This window comes from Capsella rubella, unplaced genomic scaffold (assembly GCF_000375325.1).
Source record: "Capsella rubella cultivar Monte Gargano unplaced genomic scaffold, Caprub1_0 scaffold_3, whole genome shotgun sequence".
Taxonomy (NCBI): Eukaryota; Viridiplantae; Streptophyta; class Magnoliopsida; order Brassicales; family Brassicaceae; genus Capsella; species Capsella rubella.
This window is the reverse complement of record NW_006238921.1, coordinates 5,441,221-5,461,381: the sequence shown is the minus strand read 5'-3', so window position 1 is coordinate 5,461,381 and position 20,161 is coordinate 5,441,221. Positions and strand designations below refer to the sequence as shown.

General features: G+C 34.0%; 6 protein-coding genes across 6 annotated transcripts; 4 read left to right on the top strand and 2 right to left on the bottom strand.

The window, feature by feature from the left end:
• The first annotated feature begins 466 nt into the window (after positions 1-466).
• LOC17893806 (probable polygalacturonase At3g15720) lies at positions 467-2,813 on the top strand. Its single transcript, XM_006296548.2, has 9 exons — positions 467-507; positions 658-789; positions 873-1,007; positions 1,090-1,248; positions 1,342-1,549; positions 1,763-1,844; positions 1,935-2,043; positions 2,140-2,262; positions 2,334-2,813. The coding sequence occupies exons 1-9, from the start codon at positions 505-507 to the stop codon at positions 2,751-2,753; spliced, it is 1,371 nt and encodes a 456-aa protein (XP_006296610.2). The 5' UTR covers positions 467-504; the 3' UTR covers positions 2,754-2,813.
• Positions 2,814-3,393: 580 nt separating this feature from the next.
• On the top strand, positions 3,394-4,931 carry LOC17892397 (signal peptidase complex catalytic subunit SEC11C). Its single transcript, XM_006298597.2, has 8 exons — positions 3,394-3,574; positions 3,685-3,797; positions 3,901-3,972; positions 4,072-4,107; positions 4,214-4,259; positions 4,344-4,431; positions 4,536-4,593; positions 4,706-4,931. Exons 1-8 carry the CDS (start codon positions 3,496-3,498, stop codon positions 4,754-4,756), a joined length of 543 nt encoding a protein of 180 aa, XP_006298659.1. The 5' UTR covers positions 3,394-3,495; the 3' UTR covers positions 4,757-4,931.
• A 1,860-nt stretch (positions 4,932-6,791) lies between these two features.
• On the top strand, positions 6,792-8,503 carry LOC17893977 (putative disease resistance protein At3g15700). Its single transcript, XM_023786854.1, has 4 exons — positions 6,792-7,563; positions 7,681-8,019; positions 8,144-8,187; positions 8,333-8,503. Exons 1-3 carry the CDS (start codon positions 6,792-6,794, stop codon positions 8,167-8,169), a joined length of 1,137 nt encoding a protein of 378 aa, XP_023642622.1. The 3' UTR covers positions 8,170-8,187; positions 8,333-8,503.
• A 1,073-nt stretch (positions 8,504-9,576) lies between these two features.
• On the bottom strand, positions 9,577-12,392 carry LOC17892472 (biotin carboxyl carrier protein of acetyl-CoA carboxylase). The gene is made up of 9 exons (XM_006298080.2): positions 12,219-12,392; positions 11,372-11,563; positions 11,113-11,189; positions 10,839-10,898; positions 10,508-10,711; positions 10,254-10,316; positions 10,095-10,163; positions 9,947-9,992; positions 9,577-9,853 (listed from the first exon to the last, which is right to left on the bottom strand). The coding sequence occupies exons 1-9, from the start codon at positions 12,226-12,228 to the stop codon at positions 9,783-9,785; spliced, it is 792 nt and encodes a 263-aa protein (XP_006298142.2). The 5' UTR covers positions 12,229-12,392; the 3' UTR covers positions 9,577-9,782.
• A 455-nt stretch (positions 12,393-12,847) lies between these two features.
• On the bottom strand, positions 12,848-14,489 carry LOC17892605 (RNA-binding protein cabeza). Its single transcript, XM_006298637.2, has 4 exons — positions 14,422-14,489; positions 13,569-14,014; positions 13,331-13,467; positions 12,848-13,191 (listed from the first exon to the last, which is right to left on the bottom strand). Exons 2-3 carry the CDS (start codon positions 13,973-13,975, stop codon positions 13,377-13,379), a joined length of 498 nt encoding a protein of 165 aa, XP_006298699.1. The 5' UTR covers positions 13,976-14,014; positions 14,422-14,489; the 3' UTR covers positions 12,848-13,191; positions 13,331-13,376.
• Positions 14,490-18,713: 4,224 nt separating this feature from the next.
• On the top strand, positions 18,714-19,780 carry LOC17893920 (late embryogenesis abundant protein 29). The gene is made up of 2 exons (XM_006299986.2): positions 18,714-18,836; positions 18,932-19,780. Exons 1-2 carry the CDS (start codon positions 18,783-18,785, stop codon positions 19,520-19,522), a joined length of 645 nt encoding a protein of 214 aa, XP_006300048.1. The 5' UTR covers positions 18,714-18,782; the 3' UTR covers positions 19,523-19,780.
• Positions 19,781-20,161: the final 381 nt, after the last annotated feature.

Genomic DNA, 20,161 nt, shown 5'->3' with positions numbered 1-20,161 from the left:
CTTTAGTACTATATATATATATATATATATATATATATATATATTTTATAATTTATATAATTATTAATTTATGATATTGTTGGGACCATATGTTTACAAGGGATTTTAAAAATAATTATTATCTTATTATTTTATCGAATTGTGTCATTTTTTACACCGGTCCAACTCGGGACTGAAAGAATTTATTAATTTATAGAGAGTATTAATTTATCGAGTATTAATTTATAGAGGTTTTACTGTAGATAATAAAAGTGAAACAATGGTACGTACTTTTATGACAATCTTTAAAAAAAATTTTTTAATAATTACAGTGCCCACTCCGACCCCGCATGGACACTAGTAATTAATACTACATTATACGAAATTTAATTGTTACCGTATCATCCATCTCTTTTGTTAAGAAAACTGAAATGTATACATATAGGTATCTGGTATTTATGTATATGCATTTTTGGTTTTCCTCGCATACATTGTCTTCTACTGTCCCACAAATATCCGCTGAACATGGTAAAGGCCTTTAGCATCTTCTTTTCTCTATGGCATCTATAATATATAAGTAGTATATATATAGTAAAGCCTTCACTTGAACAATCTACGTTTCTTGAATTGTAAATATATTCATTTTATTTTCATGATCTATAACTCTTCTTTCTCCAGATATATATGAAGAAGAAGAACACTTGGTTCTTGAATTTCTCACTGTTCATTCTCCAAATCTTCACATCTTCGAATGCATTGGATGTTACTCAGTTCGGAGCGGTTGGAGATGGAGTTACAGACGATTCACAGGTAAAGTGTACTAGCTTTAATTTGTAGCTGTAATTTGTTCATTATACATCCAAAAAATTGTCCTACAATTATAAACCTTGTAGGCGTTCTTGAAAGCTTGGGAAGCTATCTGTAGCGGAACAGGAGATGGGCAACTTGTCGTGCCGGCAGGGATGACTTTTATGTTACAACCCCTGAGGTTTCAAGGTTCTTGCAAATCAGCCCCTATTTTTGTTCAGGTACTCTGTTTTTCCCCTGTTTTGTGTTTTTGATAATAACGAAGAACATGCTGAGGTAAGTCATTAGTATCTTTAATTGAAGATTTTAGGCAATCTTGTAGCATCGAGTAAAGGAAATTGGAAAGGAGACAAAGATCAATGGATTATGTTTGCAGACATTGAAGGACTTGTGGTTGAAGGTGACGGCGAAATTCACGGCCAGGGTTCGAGCTGGTGGGAACACAAAGGCTCCAGACCTACCGTGAGTGTCACGTTAGGTGTTCTTTTTTCCAAAACATTGATTCGCTTTGTTTGCAGTTTTATCAAAATTAAAAACAACATATTCTGAGGTTAGGCCTTGAAGTTCAAGAGCTGCAACAACCTTAGATTGAGTGGGTTAACACACTTAGATAGTCCAATGGCTCACATTCACATCAACGATTGCAACTACGTGACCATCTCAAGTCTCCGGATAAATGCGCCGGAATCAAGTCCTAACACTGATGGAATCGACATAGGCGCTTCCTCCAACGTTGTCATCCAAGACTGCGTCATCGCAACCGGTATGAAACTCAATTTTAACTACTTTTGTAGACTCTGGGCAAACATTATTAAAACAAAAGTAAGTTTTAGAACGGGTTCCTGTATGAATGCAATCCTGTACATGTCAAAATAGACGGTCCACCGAATGTCACATCCATATAATGTCCTTTGGAATTTACTACTGGTTTATCATCATTGATGTATCATGCACATGACGTTATAATCATTACTAGGTGATGATTGCATAGCGATAAATTCGGGGACGTCTAACATCCATATTTCCGGTATAGACTGCGGACCAGGGCATGGAATAAGGTTAACAAATTTAAAAGCCAACCAAAATTAATGTTACTTATAGTAAGAATATACTTAAAACCATCAATGCTGTATAATATATATATATAGCATAGGAAGCTTGGGTAAAGATGGGGAGACAGCTACCGTGGAGAATGTTTGTGTCCAAAACTGTAACTTCAGAGGAACTATGAATGGGGCTCGGATCAAAACCTGGCAGGTACGTTTTTGAATTTTCTTATAAACTTTCATCGAGTCATTTTACATTGTGTTTCTTTTTCTTGTTCTTTATGATAAATTCTGCTAATATAAATAGGGTGGATCGGGTTACGCGAGAATGATTACTTTCCATGGAATAACTCTAGACAATGTCGAGAATCCAATTATAATCGATCAGCTCTACAACGGAGGAGATTCTGATAAAGCCAAAGATCATAAGGTACGTACCGCAAATTTACTTTGATCATATATAAGATTGTTCTTAATAAGTTTTTGCTTTGGGGTTTTTAGTCTTCGGCAGTGGAAGTGAGCAAAGTGGTGTATAGTAATTTCATTGGGACATCGAAGTCAGAATACGGAGTTGATTTCAGGTGCAGCGAGACTGTACCGTGCACGGAAATTTTCTTGCGAGACGTGAAAATAGAAACCGCATCATCAGGATCAGGACAAGTCGCACAAGGACAGTGTTTAAACGTGAGAGGTGTGTCCACACTTGCTGTCCCAGGTCTAGAATGCTTATCACTTACCACAGATATGTTGTCATCGCCGCAATTGCCGGAACAAACTTGCATGTTGGCACAATCAGGACAACCAAGAACACAACCGATGCAAGATCCAATATGGGATTATGAAAGCAGAGGGAAACGACTTGTAGTATCCAATGCAATATTAATTTCATTTGTGTCCTTGGTTACATACATTTTTAGGTAACTAATTGAAGCCTTTAAAAGTATATTAATACGAGTGGAGATGCCATGGCTTGATAGTTAATCTGGAACTACATATACCAGTCGTAAGCCAGGCATGTCAAATCCTAATGCCATTGGCTCTTAATTTTTCTTAATAATTGCCTCATAATAAAATTCCCAACATGATAAACAATTTATTGTAGATGTGAGAAGTTAATAAGAAGGTAACATATTGAGAAAAAAATAACTAAATGTATTAGCATAATTTCAATTTTCTAAAAATTGTGAATTTATCTCTATCTAATGTGGTGTTGTAATTTTAGCTTTCAGTTTCTTTCCTAATATATTTGATAAACATTAATGATGTGGCAACTTTTAATTGGTCAAGTGACTTGTGTTTTATAAAATAAAAGAAATTTTTTTTTTATAATGAAATATTAATTATGTGGCAGATTTTAATTGGTGAAGGAGTTGTGTATTTATAAGATAAAAGATTATTTTGAATAGTGGTGATTCCGGAATAAAAGTATAGAGTCGAGGGATTAAAATTCAAACATACTCATCAAAATGTCAAACCGGGTTGACTAGTAATTAAAACTAACAACAAAAAAAACCGAAATTTCAATACTTAAACCGAGCTATCAGAAACGCTCTTGAAGAAATCTGTTTGTCTTGTCCACTGAAACGCGTTCGGAGGAAGAGAAGGGTCAAAAAGGGATCTGAATCAAATAATTTTGGCCTGGGAAATTGAAGGAAGAAGAATCATGGGTTTCATCGGCGAAACTGTTGATTCCATCAAATCTATTAAGATCCGTCAACTTCTCAATCAGGCTATCACTCTCGGTTCGTTTTTGATTTTAACCCTCATCTGTGTTTACCTACGAGAAATTGGTATCTATATAGAATTCACCAAATGTTACATCTTTGATGTGAAATTATGGTTTTTGGTTTAGGTTTGATCGTTACATCTGCGTTGATAATTTGGAAGGCGTTGATATGTGTCACTGGCAGTGAATCCCCTGTGGTTGTTGTTCTCTCAGAAAGCATGGAACCTGCCTTTCAGAGAGTATGTTTTTGGTTTTTTTTATTTTGGAAAACTAGTTTAGTTGTTGCAGTTAAGATTATGTGTGTGATTCTTGTGTTACTGATTTGAGAGGCCAATGTGACAGGGGGATATATTGTTCTTGCGGATGACCAAAGAGCCTATTCGAGCAGGCGAGATTGTTGTTTTTAGTATTGATGTTAGTGTCTCTCTTGTTCTGTTTCCATCAGTTTACTATCTTCTTCCTTCCAGTTTCTTTTTCTCTTACTTGTGCCTTGGATGATGCTTCTTCTTTCAGGGTCGTGAAATTCCCATTGTTCATCGAGCAATCAAAGTAAATGTTTCTCATTATCATCTCTGGACGTTATTTAACTTGAATGTTGAGTTTAGTTACACTTGATTTCTTACTCTTTTTGTTTGTTGGTTTAACACATTATTAGGTTCATGAGAGAGGAGACACTAAAGAAGTTGATGTTCTAACAAAAGGTGCTAGTTTTGTTGGTCTGAATGAATAACTTCTTATAGTAGCCAATTCGTGGATTTAAATGACACTCCTTTGCATTTTTCCAGGTGACAATAATGACATTGATGACATCGGTCTCTATGCTGAAGGACAACTTTGGCTTAATAGGCACCATATCATGGGAAGAGCTGTTGGGTAAGCACTCTAATTCAACAAGCTTCTGTGCCCCTGTGATCTCAATGAAACTGGTCCGAAAAGTTCAATAGTGGTAAATGGCTCCCTTTTGTTTTGTTATCTAGGTTCTTGCCTTATGTTGGATGGGTGACTATTATCATGACTGAACAGCCTATCATCAAGGTATGATCTACTAACACAGCCTGCGTTTTTTCACGGTTTTTGTATGTGAGATATCTGTACTCACTACTCAGTACTCACTATTAACATCTTTTTCAATCTTCTCTTCTTTCAGTACATACTCATTGGTGCACTGGGTTTGCTCGTTATAACATCCAAAGACTGAGAATACGGAAAAAAAAAAGAAGCTGATCGTTGGTAAAGAAGTAACTTCTGCAAACGCTTAGTTTCACCAATCTTTGTAGCCATCATCTTTTGGTGACCTTTATATGTAGAATCATATATGGCACAAGTTATAATTTTTGGACAGTTTATTATCAGCAGCGTTTTCACGACGAATTCTTTAACAGCGTTGTCTATGAGCTCCACTCAGGTGGAAATCTCTGAAGGCCACTCTGATGTGTACTAATTGATTTATTTCTAATGTAGCGGAACAATTTTAAGAAAAGATTGAAATATAAGGAGTTTAAAACAAATAAGCGTAACTTATGCCTGAAGAATGAAGATTATAGCATGAAACCTTGAGTTCTTTGTGAAGCCAAAGTATGCTTGCAAATGCAATTTTCCTTAAATTTATGAAAAATTAAAAATAAATTTGTTACTTTTGTTTGGATTTTAATACCTTTCCCCATTAATTTTTTAATGCAAGACTGTAGTCTATGACATGACGACCATAAAACGCGACAATCAACGATTTTTTTTTGTTTGTTTAACAAAGAAAAATCAGTAGACTAATGTTTATTTATTTAATACATATTATTGTCAAAGTAGCTGGTCAATTCAATTTAACACTTAATCACACGATGTAGGATCTATATATATAAATATATAAAGTTAACTTTTTCTCTTTTCTCCTTAAGCACATCATCATACACCTCATTTTATTATTTAATTTTAAAAATTAATTATATCATTTTATCATTTAATTTTAATATTTAAACTTATGTAAATAAGTTTTTCAAAAATGAATATGAAAGGTCTTTTTTTATATTATACATTATAAAACTAAAAAGATAATTGATTAAAAGTTAAAAAACTTACTAATTATCGATTATACTAACAAATATATAAATAATAGATTATAGTTTTTAGTGAATGTTTAAAATATATATATGATTATATTTACACAATGTAAACCTAAATATAATGGGATTTAACGGGAATAGAACAAAAAGTAAAAAATTTTGAGAATATAAATCTATCTAATTTATGTCTCAAAAAAATTTCTAACATAAATGAGATAGGTCGGACCGAAACATGAATTCTCATTTTTTATAAACATATAAAAAGGTAAAAATAAAAATAATATTTCTTTAAAAGTTTCCAATATGAATTTAACTATTTGTTTCCAATACAACACAAGTTAAACTAATAAACAAAATAAAAAATTAACTATATTTCATAAAATTGAAAATTAAAAAAAAAACATTATTAAATGAAATAAACTAAATATAAATTAAATTATACTAATATGTTAAATTTAAAAATTGTTCCATATGAAAAAAAAAATATATATATATAAAACATAAATTCACAAAAATATATATAATAATATATAAATGATCATTACGAGATATAAAGTACGACAAATCCAAAAAAGGAAAACGTAAAACAAAAATAATAAATTATGACAATATATAAAGAAATAATGTAAACAATTAAAAATACAATAATCCGCCCGAAATCCACAAATTATGTTCAAATTGCATGCCAACATATAAAATGGCCCAAAATATTAACATCTAGATCTATATTTGGTAAAAACCCTAATAGCACACGTTTCTCAATGATTCTCAACCGCACTTTCATTTACGCCCACAGTTCGACTTATACTATACACACTTAATTTATCAACGACTAATGAAGCTAAAACTCAATAGTTTTTCTATACAAACACGATTTAAGTTTAAAAAAAGTAAAGTATGGTATAGTAAAAAAAATAAGTATGAAATAAAATACGAACCAATTATTCATAAACAACATAATAAACTCGCGCGCGTAGCGCGGACAACCGACTAGTATATATATATAAACCTTTAGGTCCTCCAACGACTATAACACTTGAATAAAGAAACAAAACACAACGTGCGGGTCAGTTCAGGCCATGGCTAACACGATCATCTATATACATTTGGTTATAACTTATATGTTCTTTGAGTGATTATTTCGTGGAACTAAAGAAAAAAAAAAGAGACCGAACGATGGGGAAAGATTTCAAGAGTATGGTGACACGATGCATCTACGTCGGAAAAGAGAACGATAACGTAAGGAAGCTGAAAATCGCTGCGGAGGAGCTCAAGGATCTACGAAACAATGTGATGAAAAGGGTCAAAATGTATGAAGACCAGCAGAAGCTGAAGCGGCTCGAGAAAGTCCAAGTCTGGCTTAGACAAGCCGATGTAGCGATCAAAGAAGCAGAAGAGATGTTGATAACGATGATGTCTTCTTCGTCTTCAAATGGATCGAGCATGATGAGTTGTCACAAGATGGACAAGAAGCTTTGCAAGAAGCTGAAAGAGGTTCAGGAGATAAAGAGCAGAGGAACATTCGATGTGGTGGTTGAGAATAGTGGCATTGGTGGATCGATGATGAGTTCGACCGTTGATAAAGATGATCAGACGGTTGGACTGGAGGCTGTTTCGGGGCTAGTATGGAGGTGTATGACGGTGGATAACACCGGCATTATTGGGTTGTACGGCGTGGAAGGCGTTGGGAAGACCACGGTGCTGACTCAGGTCAACAACAGATTGCTTCAGCACAAGTCGAATGGGTTTGACTTTGTGATTTGGGTGTTTGTGTCCAAGAATCTGAATCTTGAGAAGATCCAGGACACGATCCGTGAAAAGATAGGGTTTCTTGATAGGTCCTGGACGAGCAAGACAGAGGAAGAGAAAGCTGGTAAGATCTTCGATATACTTAGCAAGAGACGATTTGCTTTGTTCCTCGATGACGTTTGGGAGAAAGTCGATCTAGGTATACAATTTACTTATGATCCATTTAAGAAACTATATTACTTGTAAACCACGTTTTCATGAATTGCCCTAGTCTTAATATGGTTCTAATATTTACGGTTTTATATTTGTCAAACAGTCAAAGCTGGTGTTCCACCGCCTGACGGACAGAACAGATCGAAGATCGTGTTCACCACCTGTTCGGACGAGGTTTGTCGGGAAATGGGAGCACAGACTAAGATAAAAATGGAGAAGCTGCCATGGGAGAGAGCTTGGGACTTGTTTAAAAAGAATGCCGGAGAAGAGACAGTGAAGAGCCACCCTGACATAACCAAAGTTGCTCAGGAGGTTGCAGCCAAGTGCGACGGCCTCCCACTAGCTCTAGTCACAATTGGCCGAGCCATGGCCTCTAAGAAAACACCTCAGGAATGGCGTGACGCTTTGTACATCTTGAGTAACTCTCCTCCCAATTTCTCAGGTCTAAATTCTATAAACTTTTTAGTATATATATTGTTTATTAGTTTATTACTCTTAACTCTTTAATTTAGGCTTCATTTTCGTGTGTATCTCATTAACAAAGGTTTTATTTAATTGTGGAACAGTTCTCAAGTTACTGGACAGGAACTAATATCTACACTCGATTGAGGTATTATATACTTTTTGCATGTTTAAAAATAAGTAAGCTTTTTATATTAAGATTAACTAGTTCATTAATCGCTCATCAGATAAATTTGTACGTATATATTTTCTCAGCTGACAAACTTGTTTGTCATTTTGTTTTTTCTTTGTAGGAATCGTACGTGTTGTGTGCATGGAGGGCTTAAAGATAGCTGCGTAGGTTTTGATTAGGGAGATAAATCATTGTAATTTGTATGTGTGTATTTTATTTGAGAGTTAAGTGTATTATATTGTGTCACGGGCGATAATTTGGTTGAAGGCTTTGCAATGTTTTGATGGTTAAATTATTCGTTTTTGTATTTAATTTGTCATTTTCTTGGTAGAAAAAGATTGATTCTCTCGTGAATATATAGATTATTTCTCTCTAAATTATTATATGTTTATGAGTTTATAATCTTACTTTCATTATTATTGATCTTAACAAAATCTCCTGATGAAGGATATATGCTTAATAATTTAGCAAAAGCAAGAGTTAGGCAGGAATTTAGGTCATTCTTGTTGTCTTCATCACGTCACGGCACAGGCTTTTATCTGTATTTTTCTGGAAACTTCAAATCATCATATTCACTAATCACTATATAATATAATATAGTATGCATTAATTCGTGAAGAAAAAAAAATATGTTTTGATGTGTAGTCAGTAGTCACTATAATAAGCATATATATTATCCGAATGTTTGTTTATTATATATGATTAATAGTCAAAAGAAGTAAATTAATCATTTAAAAGAGCTTGAAATTCTTTGAAAAGATTGATTTTAAAGAAAGAAGAAGAAAAAAATCAAGCTTCACAAAAGTAGTAGTTTTCAAAAGAGAACATATGTAAATGTAAATCTACAAAAACATATATGCGTATCTAATGATTTAGCACTATAAACTAATGTTTATCTTAATCCAAAAAGCCAATTCTATCAAATAGTTCAATGTATCTTGGGCCAATCTTTAAAATATAGTATATGCATACTCTATAAATATGTTCACACTAATCATCACTTTGAGTACCAACACAGCACAAAGCAAGCAAGAAGCATTAGAGTTGAAAGAAAACACCATGGATCAACGTTTCTCCCATCTCATATTTTCTTACAGATCATCTACCTACCAGCCGAGGAAGCCCGGCGAGCAGGCAAAGAGAGCGCTGTCGGTGGAGAAAGTTCCGGCGAGGAAGCCAGTGGTAAAGGAACGTGATATCAACGAAAGGGCAGAGGCATTTATACAGAAATTCAGGAAGCAGCTTCGTCTCCAACGTTTTTAATCGACTGTCAATAAGAGCAATGCCCAAATCTTTAACTATTAGAATCATCACCTATCGTTTTAACCCGGGAGAACGTGAAAGTCTTGGGATTGTATCAGTGTATGGATGTAATCATCTATGTATGATTAAAAAAAAAAAAGTACCATAATGTGTTTTTATATAAGAAAACACAGAATAAAACAGTCTTAAAGAAAAACTTTCATACAAGCAAAAGACAAACAGAACACAAATATGAATGGAATTTATTTGTCTAAAAGCATACACAAGGCACAGTGTCATCATAACTCAAAACCAGCTCGAATTTGATTTTACTGAAGCTTCTTGATCCCTGGGAAGGAGGGAAGGATGGAGATGAGAGCATCATTGTATCCTACAGGCTCTGTTCCATATGAGAAAAGACAAAACAAAAAGTTCATTACATGGATAAGGTTTAAGAAAAATGAGGAAAAGTTAAAGAAGAAGAAAGACTTGCCTCCATCTTCTCGGAGTATTTTGACAACTTCGCCGGTGACATCAGACTAGAAGATTAATTAAGAAACAGAGAAGCAGTTTTAACTGACTTGGTTGAAGCAAATGATAGTAATTACGAAATTAGAAATTAAAATGGAATATTATCTAACCTCGATTGGGAATTGGCCACCGAGTTGTTCGATGTAGCAGAGAATTTGGCCTTCTTTCACTTGGTCTTTCTGTCAGATGAAACAAAAGCAAATAAGAGGGTAATCAGTGATTTCCCGCATAATATCAAACACTTCTCTTTTGTTCAAGAAGACTGGTACCTCTTTACATGATGAAGGCATACGTTTACCCTTTATGGTTTTGGATCTCCTGAAGAACCCTACCTGCACATTACCATACCATTTAGATTGGGGATAACTTTCTGATTAAAACTCACCTCTCTCTCTCTTTTATTTTTTTAAATTTTCAACAAGCATTCTAAACTTACTCAGATAGAATTAGAAAGAGAACATTTCCCCACAAAAAAGTAAATGAAAGCTTTCATATTATGCGTTTAAGTTGTGCGGTCTCTTACTTTTGGAGATTGGAGAATCATCAAACCCTTATCAGCAGCCGAGGATGCTGGTCTTGTGATAGCCAATGAAGTAGAAGGAGCTGACCCATTCGAATCAGTACTATTAGTAGTTTCACTTGTAGCAGCCACAGCAGGAGTTGCGTGAGGTTGTGGACTACTTTTGTCAGCTAGGTCCCTTGCTACATATAGGCGGAAACCCCCCAGCTATTAGAATGTGCAAATAACGACGCAGAAAACATTAGATAAGAATCCTATTTGAAACTTAGCCGAGATAACTTTGCAAAAAAGTAAGAACATAACTAGTGTACCACTCAATTGAGTGGGGTCTTACTTTCAATTCAAACTCTGCAATTGACGAGGTATCACATATTTCAGTGACCAGAGCTTCCACCTAGAAGATAGTAAAAGAAATTAAACTCAATGCATCGAATTTGAAAACAGACTCAAATGGTTGTATTGTGCAATGCAACAAGTGAAGTTTCCACTAATTATTCAAGGTAACATATCTCCCCTCTTCCATTTGACAATTAGGGAAGAAATTTAGAAATCCTCAGCCAGATTTCTTCAAATGACATCCTAACATATAACGGCGAAGAAAAACCTACCTCAGAGGGCTTGGGAACAAGCTGAGCGTTCAATTTAGATGACTTGGTCTCGTCAGAATCTTCTACTTCTATAGTAGCTGTGCATAACAAGGTTAAATCAGAAATAATCAAAGGAAAAATAAAAGACACTTTCCATGCATACATCAGCCCACTACCTCTGAACACACTCCATGTGCAAATTATATAGATATTAAAGTCACAAAAATGAGCATTCTACCATAGAAGAAAGACCTGAACATATAAGATATAACTAGCGTACCTGATGTTTCAGGAGCTGGGACAGTAGACACTTGGACAGCTTTCACAGTTCCAAAAGTTGTCCTCAGACTCAAGTACTTCACCGGCTTTTGTCCAAGCAATGATCTTTGATTGAATGGTATCAGTAAGCTTCCAGATCTTACTCTACTAAGGTCTACTGCTGAGATTTTAATTTTCGGAACTCCTAGGCTACCTGAATTATACGTTCAATTGGAGAAATCATCAAAAACAAGACGGAACCAAAGAGATAAAAAAACAAAAATCAGCAATAAATACTCAATATGATCAATCACTTTTTAAGTTGTGCATAAGAAAATCTTATATACTCACTCCAAGATAGCTCCAGAAGGTTTCAAGTAATTCAAAATACAAAATCTAACAATAAACTCATGTTAAACCAGCTCCACGTATACTCAACAGTGAGAGATTATAGTAATGTTGTCGTACTAAACAACAAGATTTTTGAAAAAAAAAGCTTTATCAATGCCAAACTCATGGCAATGGTGATAAATGGTGTATTCAAATTAGATTAGCTTCGCAGTTCGATCTCAAAGGAACGAACTTGCATCACATCAAAATTGAAACGAAGAATAAATAGAAATTCTTCAACTTTAGATCTCTAATTCATACCAAAATCAATCTAATTGTTCAAAATTAAGTTCCTTCCTGAGATTTCTTATCACTCAATAGCAGAATCCTCAAAGTTCTAACTTTTCGATGAAAAATGGTTTTATGAGAGCAAACAAAACTACGAAATGATTCAAATTTGAATATGCAAAGAAAAACCCAGTTGAGTGTACGATCCCAGGAAACTGGAACAATGAAGATACACAGGTAGAGAAACTTACAGGAAGCCATGGAGGGAGACAAAGGATTCGAGAAACAGAAGAATGAAAGGAAAAGGAATGAGATTGTGTGAGCTGATACGATAACGATACCAACGAGGACACACGATTTGACGAGTGTGGAGATGATCAAATCAAAATAAAACAAAAAACAAAAAATTGAGGTTAACGCTCGTTGTTGGTTGGGTTCGCTCGTTCGATACAACCAGAGTGGTCTTTGTACAGCGAAGCACGAAACATCAAACTTTTACTTTGATTTGGGTTTTAATGGCCCATTTTTATTAAGGCCCATTACTGACCCATTATTAAATTGCCTAACTAGTGGACTTTCTTTATACATAATATTGTTTTTGCATTTTAGGTGGGAAAATCTTTACAGATTACATTTTATTTAAATCATCAAAACAATTTTTCTACGAAAAAAACTCAGAAATTCAGTTTAATTTTAAGACATATTTTGCAAATTTTCCTGTTAAAATATATAGTTATGCTCTTACACATTTGGGATGCCAAATATTTTGGCTTATTATTGCAGTCACTAGTCACTAGGGTTGATAGAATTATGACTAGTAAAAGTGAATTGTTATTAGTATTAGAATATACGTTGAAAAGGCTGAACAAGAAAAAAAACAAAAAACAAAAAAGGTAGCAGCAACTCATGTATAAAGCGATGAATTTGAGAAGAGAATCTTCTTTTAAGAAAGACATGCAGCGTACAATGATTAGAATAATAAAAACTCTTAAAAAGAAAGAAACTGCAAAGAACAAAAAAGGAAGAAAAATTACGAATTAAGGAGAAGAAAAAAAAAGTAATAAAAAGAAAAATGGATAATACATCCAAAAGCACGACGACAGCTAAAGTTACAATATTGGCTCTCTCATTGCAACATCTCTAACAAAATTATCATCATCTTTTAATTTCTCTCTTTGCTTGCTTTGCTCCTGCTTCTCCTTTCCATTGATTGAAACAGTGTGCCTAGCAAAATATATCAAAATAAACATTTCAATATAGGTAAATACAAGAACTCAATTAATCACAGACAAAATAAAGACAGTATCTAACTATCTATATCTATGTCCGAACAAAAAGAGTAGTTCAGAGTTGAAGTAATTACCCAAGAAACTGGAGACAAAGGCTACATTTAAAGCATTTTGTATAACTTAGAAAGAGGTTCTGTTGCTGAAGTCTCTTGGTGCATTGCATCTGAAGCATTCCATTCTGCTTGCAAAGTTGTGCTCATTGCAACCAAGCCTGTTTCCAATTTCCAATTAATCTTTTTTAACATACGTATTAAAACTATAGATTATATTCATGAATCGAGTTACATCAACCAACTAATATTTGGTACGTACCTAGTGCAAATCCAGTCGCCGGATTTCCAGCTGGAACGGCCTCCGTTACCGCCGGGGACTCTAGACCTCATAACGTCAGCGTCAAACATGGCCGGACCGCCGATGCCACCGCCTCCACCTCCAGCGCCGGTCTCGTCCTTGAAAGTGCCGCATTTGAAGCAAGTGGAGCGACTAGCGAAGTTGTGAGTCCCGCAGTTTCCGACGGTGCAGTACCAGTCACCTGGACGAACGTCGGACCCGGTGGTGAATCCGAAAGCAGACATGGCTCTGCCGCCGTAACCGCCGAAGTCTAAGCCACCGACTCCACCGGGGCCGGAACGAGAGTCACCGCATCGCTGGCAAGAATCACGGCGCTGGAAGTTGAGGTGGCTGCATGACCTGCAGTTCCAATCTCCGGGTCTGCTCATTCTTCAAATCTTGTTTGCGTGCGAGTTTATATTATTTTTCTGTAACATGCATATTAATTTGAATATTTCTATTAGTTACTTATTTGATGTAACCCACAAAAAAAATAGTAAGATAATTATTCAGTTTAATTAACCTCATAAACTACTATACAAACAAAATATTGCTGACTAACCATAGCTACTAAGGAAAATGAATTTCTTATGCACTTGCTTTCGTTTAAAGTTAGGACAAAAGAATTGTACTTATTTATGCATAAGGTAATCATAATAGTGGATATATGCATATATTTTCATAAGCTTATTCTATTTATGATAGATCAATCAACTTCTTATATTCATCACGTATAACGAATTACTTGCCAATATCTTGTGGCTACATATATTCGAAAATCAATATCCAAAAAAATTCAAATACTATGAATTGATATAAAATTTAAAAGACTGACCTCGAAGAACTTGGAAGCTAGAGATGTGATGATGAGTCTAGTGAAAGAAAAATAAGGCACGAGGCTTTGAAAGAGTGATGTGAAGAGGATGGGCTTAAATAGAACACAGAAGAGCACAAGCTGGTGGCTCGTTCACCAAAAATAAAAATAAAATAAAAATAATTTACTTTTTCGTTTTCTTCACCTCAATTGTAAACTTTCGCAAAAGAAGAGCAACAAAAAACCTCATAATATTTAAAAATAAATTAAGTGAAAATTTCGGCTGAGAAACCCAAGCCTAGAAATTCTTTAATATATGTGTAATTACTTTGGCCATATATAACTTATAGAGTGTTTCTTGTACTATGATACTTGTTTAACTATAATATGGTAATTACTTTGGCCGTAGCTTTGTTGTTTTATGATATGTTTATTAGATTTGAAGCATGTTCATGTAACTCTTGTTTGTTCTATTTAACAGACATATAATTTAGCTGACATATCAAGAATTAATAAAATTTAGAAAATAAGCTATACTAGAAATGGGTTATATATCACATGAATTTAAACATGTTATTGAAAAAAAAATCAACTTAATTTTTCGTTTATGCAAAGTTATGTATAGTGAAAGATAAACTCAACAGTTGATGCCACAAACTTGATTTTTTACTCGACATGTTTTTTTGTCACCTACTCATTCTTTTTTATCATGCTGATCACTTCGTTTTTTTATATAACAGTTGTAAAATTTAAAGTACTTTGATTAGAATCTTGGGTCAAAGCATAATGTAATTTTAAGTAAATTAAGAGTGACATAAGAAGCCAACAAACAACTTAGGAGCCCACACACAACTAAAAGAAAGAGATCTTGTTAACCTCTAGCTCTACATAAAAGTCTTTTGACTCGTACCTTTTTGGACCCTCTATATCTCTAATGCAATTCATAACTATATTTATTAATTCATGATGCATACACTTAAACACCAAGGAAGCTCATCATTTGGTTAACTATGAACCATAGTATTTAATTAAAGTAGCTAGTACCTAGCTACCTTGCTTATCTATTTAACTAAATAGAATTAAGTTAAACAAACTATATATAACTTATAGTTCTAGCATGATAGAAGACTGACGAGTTTTATTGGAAATTTCCTCTGTTATGAAACTTGTTATATTGTTAACATAATTTTGTTTTGTTTTATTAATTGTTAACATATTGTTGATACATAACGGATTAACGGTAGTCTTATAGCGAAGAAAGCTGAGAAATAATTGTCGAGGAAATTATTTTTTTTTGTGTAGTATCCGAGCTTTGATTAGTTTTAATTTAATTTACAACTATAATTTGACATGACAAAAAATAATCTATGACGTTATGTTATTATATATTTGTTTTTAGATATTATTTTTAATGTAAAGGTACTACTTCGAAGTACTTTACGTTGTGATAGGTTGCTATATATATATCTAATAACGATATATATATATACACACATATATAAGCTTTTTTTACGTAGAGACCGTTTGTGAACAAATTATTATAGGAATTAATTAGAAACCCTAGATATTAAAGAAAAAATTGGTAAATGAAATAGATATAAAGGTGTACATATATAACCAAAGATGATATATATCTTTGAATAGGGAATCGATTCGGTATCTTGTACGTGGTATAAGCTTTTGGTTGATATGGAACAAAAGGTAGCTTAATCTCACAATTATATTATGGTAAGTCTCTTTCATTTATACTTTAAGGAGGCAAAGGAATCGACATCCGAGACACGAATAAAAATTGATACTACTTTTGAATTTTGAATATTCACTATCTTTTATGTTCTTCTTTTCTTTAATTTTCATTAAAAAGATAATATATAATTATAACAAGTTCTCCTTTGCTTAGCAGCAACGTAACACACAATTTGTAAACTGCAAAAAAGAAAGAATGACTAAGGTTTGCGTGGGGTGTTAGGATTTTCCATAATAAATGATATAGTTCAAGCTTGCACTGTTTCTTTGTAGTTTAACAATTCTTTAGCTATATATATATATATACTATGAGTTAAAAAACCTTTTGTAGTTTAAGCTAGCTATACTATGAGTTTTACATAATAGTTTTCATTCGTAAAGATTTGTAAAGAAGAAATTGCATACGGTTAAGTTTAAAATGGTATAAACAACAAAATGATTACAAATGCGTGGAAGGGATAGATATCTATGAGAAAACCATACAAATAGTGATATAAGAAAAAAAAAATGAAAAAACTAAAATAAATAATAATAATGGGTCAAAAAAACATAAAAAGAGGGGAAAAGAAAAGATAAAGGGAAAATCAAAAGGGGGATATGAAGGCAAAATAGAGAGTTTCAATAAAGATAAATTTGGGTGATGGTGACGGAATAATTCTTCGATGTTTTCGTTTTGACCATCTTTTCCTTTATTTCTCACTTTATTTTTTTCCTTTATTTCTCTCCCTGTTTTTATAATTCCCATCTTTTTAAAAAATAGTTAACGACGTAGAACAAAGAAAAAACTTGACAATGCTCCAAATAGATATAAATATATTTATAGGTATGATTTTTTTTTTTGGTATCATAATTAACAAAATAAAAAAGAGAGAGAACTGCTAATATCTGGAGTCCATTCTCTTGGAGAAGAGTAAAGTGGGCAAACCAAAAAAAAAAGGAACTGAGCTGATTCGATTCTCTTTGGGACTCCCATCCATGCATCACCTCTTTCGTTTTGCTTTTTTTTTTTTATATAAATTTTTTATTTTACATAATTCAGTAATTACCTTCCCCTTTTTTAAACTGTTAAGCATCATTACAAGTAACAAAACCTTTATTACGGACCTCAATATTTTAAAAGTTTTCGTATATTACAATTCGCAGAAAAAGAGAAGAAGATAACAATTTTACAAAACATGCATGTATATACAACTGTTAGTAATTATACCTTAAAACATAGTATAACAAACTAAGATGGTTCACAGTGTGGTCTGGTTGTGAAGGTGGTTTGGTTCCCGCCATTGGGATTTTTCCGGAGTTGCTTGTCGGCGTATGTCCCAATATTATTGCTCTTTGCAGTTGCGGCTATTCTCCATTTGTTCTGATCTTGTTTTATTTATATCTAACACGTTTTCGATGAATATTATTTACTTAATCAAAAGTGAAAGTAAACCAGTCGGTGAAATAGCAAATTTTGGGTTAGTAGTCCCATAAAAATATAGTTATTTGAGATGTTAATTTCAAAAAAATTCATGAAAGTAATTATTAACCAGAAATTTATTAAGCTTTGGGCTGCCAGTAAAATGGCTGTAATAAAAAGACAATATATAATGAATGAAATTTGAACAGTGAAAATAGGTAAAATTTGAACATTATAGTTACGTTGGTTCATTTTTGTTTGATAGATTTTCTTGTTAAATGTAGAGTATATTATTTTTTAAAAATATTACAAGGTATGAAAACGTAAAAGAGAAATAGAAAAAAAAGAAGTTTATGCCACCAAATAAAGAAGAGCTATATCTTGGGTTTTCTTAAGGTGATCCATCGATCAAGGAGGCCACTAAATTTGGTTGAGACTTGGTAGTGGTTTCATTTGTGTTCGATACACTGTTCAACTACGCATTGTTTCTGCTGATGTGTGTCATTGTATCGTGTCCTTTTACGTTTGTGTTAATATATAGTTCAACATGAATTAAAAGTATTTATATAATTCCAACTGCATCATCTAGATATTTGCATTTGATTTCTCACGTGGCAAATATTTCTTGGCTAGTTGTCACACTAAATCTAAATATATAATTATGTGAGCCTATGTAAGTAGTTCAAGCTAACCTTATATGAGATTTAAGTTTTGACCCTTTTAAGTGAAAGATTAAGAGTATTATAATCGTACTAATCTAAGTGATAGTTGATAGTTGGATACGTCACGGAACATGCAAGTATTTAACGACCGACGAGCGGTTTCCATGTAACGATCGGTACAATAAACAAAATGAAAAAAATAGCCATATCACATGCGGCGACGAGACTTACGACGTTGCCACGTAGCAAGCATCTTCCTCGTAACCATGAGGTGTCGCTACCACAGAGGCCAACACGTACAAGACCGAGAAACCGCATACTAACTCTCGCAACGTAAAGCACAACACCCCCAAACTCATTTCTTTATTTATTCGGGTTTAAGTTTGAACACACCACGCAGCTACACACGTGTCTCTGTGCTGATACGTGTCTTCTTCTCCCGCCGACCAAGGCACACTACAAATGTCTCGATGGCTTGGGGAGACAAAACACAGTTTCTACTACAACAGCAAACAATTTCACAAAAAAAAAAGTTTTAAAAACCTATCTAGTGTCGTTTTCAAATCTTAGGCAAAATGGCGTCCAACCAACAGAGCTACAAAGCTGGTGAGACCAGAGGCAAGGCCCAGGTAATAACAATACATATATGCGTGTGAATATGTTATAACTTATAACACATTCTATTTCAAGTTCTAAGATGTATATTTTGTTTGGGTAATAACAGGAGAAGACTGGACAAGCTATGGGAACAATGAGGGACAAGGCTGAGGAAGGCAGGGACAAGACTCAAGCGACTGCTCAATCAGCAAAAGACAAGACATCTCAAGCTACACAAACGGCCCAACAAAAGGCTCATGAGACGGCCCAGGCAGCAAAAGAAAAGACATCTCAAACTGCACAAACTGCCCAACAGAAGGCCCATGAAACTACTCAAGCAGCAAAAGAAAAGACTTCTCAAGCTGGGGACAAAGCTCGCGAGGCCAAGGACAAGACCGGGAGCTACATGTCGGAGACAGGGGAAGCCATAAAGAACAAGGCTCAAGACGCTGCTCAATACACAAAGGAGACGGCCCAAAACGCCGCTCAGTACACAAAAGAGACGGCTGAAGCCGGTAGAGACAAGACCGGTGGGTTCTTGAGCCAGACCGGTGAGCAGGTGAAGCAAATGGCTATGGGTGCAGCTGATGCAGTGAAGCATACTTTTGGAATGGCTACAGAGGAAGAAGACAGAGAGCATTTTCCAGGAAGTACTACGACCACTACTGCAACTACTCGGACCACTGATCCGACTCACCAGACTTATCAGAGGAAGTGAGAAAGAAACAAAGAGAACGATTTGAAAATGTCTTTTTAAAGTTTGTTGGTCTTTGAGTTCCGTTTTGTAATTTCCGTTGCGTCTTTGTGTTTGTGATTCCGTTGTGTTTCTTGTTGTTTGTGACGGTGATCACCTAAGAGTCTGGAGACTACTAATTTCCAGCTAATAATAAGTTAAGATTTGATCCCGTTACAACATTTGTGTCCTTTCAATCTGCAATTTTTGTTTCAAGTAATAAACAGCTACTATTACGCTTCACGGTCCAACATGGTATAATAGTTTTCATGGCAAGTGTTCATTAACCGATCTATCCTTGTTGAACCAAACCAATTTGTTTTTTCAACCTTTCAATTTCTTTTTAAGATTACTAGGGCTGCCAGCCCGTGCGTTGCCGCACGGGAAAATGAAAAACTTAAAAATAATTAACATTGTTAAATAACATTTTTGAGTGGAAAATTGATTAAGATTAATTGTATATCTTTTTATTTAATTTACAAATTTATTTTTTTACCTTTTCTATATTATAATATATTAGATTTGTGAGAATACGAAAACTTTCTTACAATTTCATTTTTATCCCTTGAATGATATTTTTCCGTTGGTATCACTGCATTTTAATACTGATGTTCCTAGAAAGTC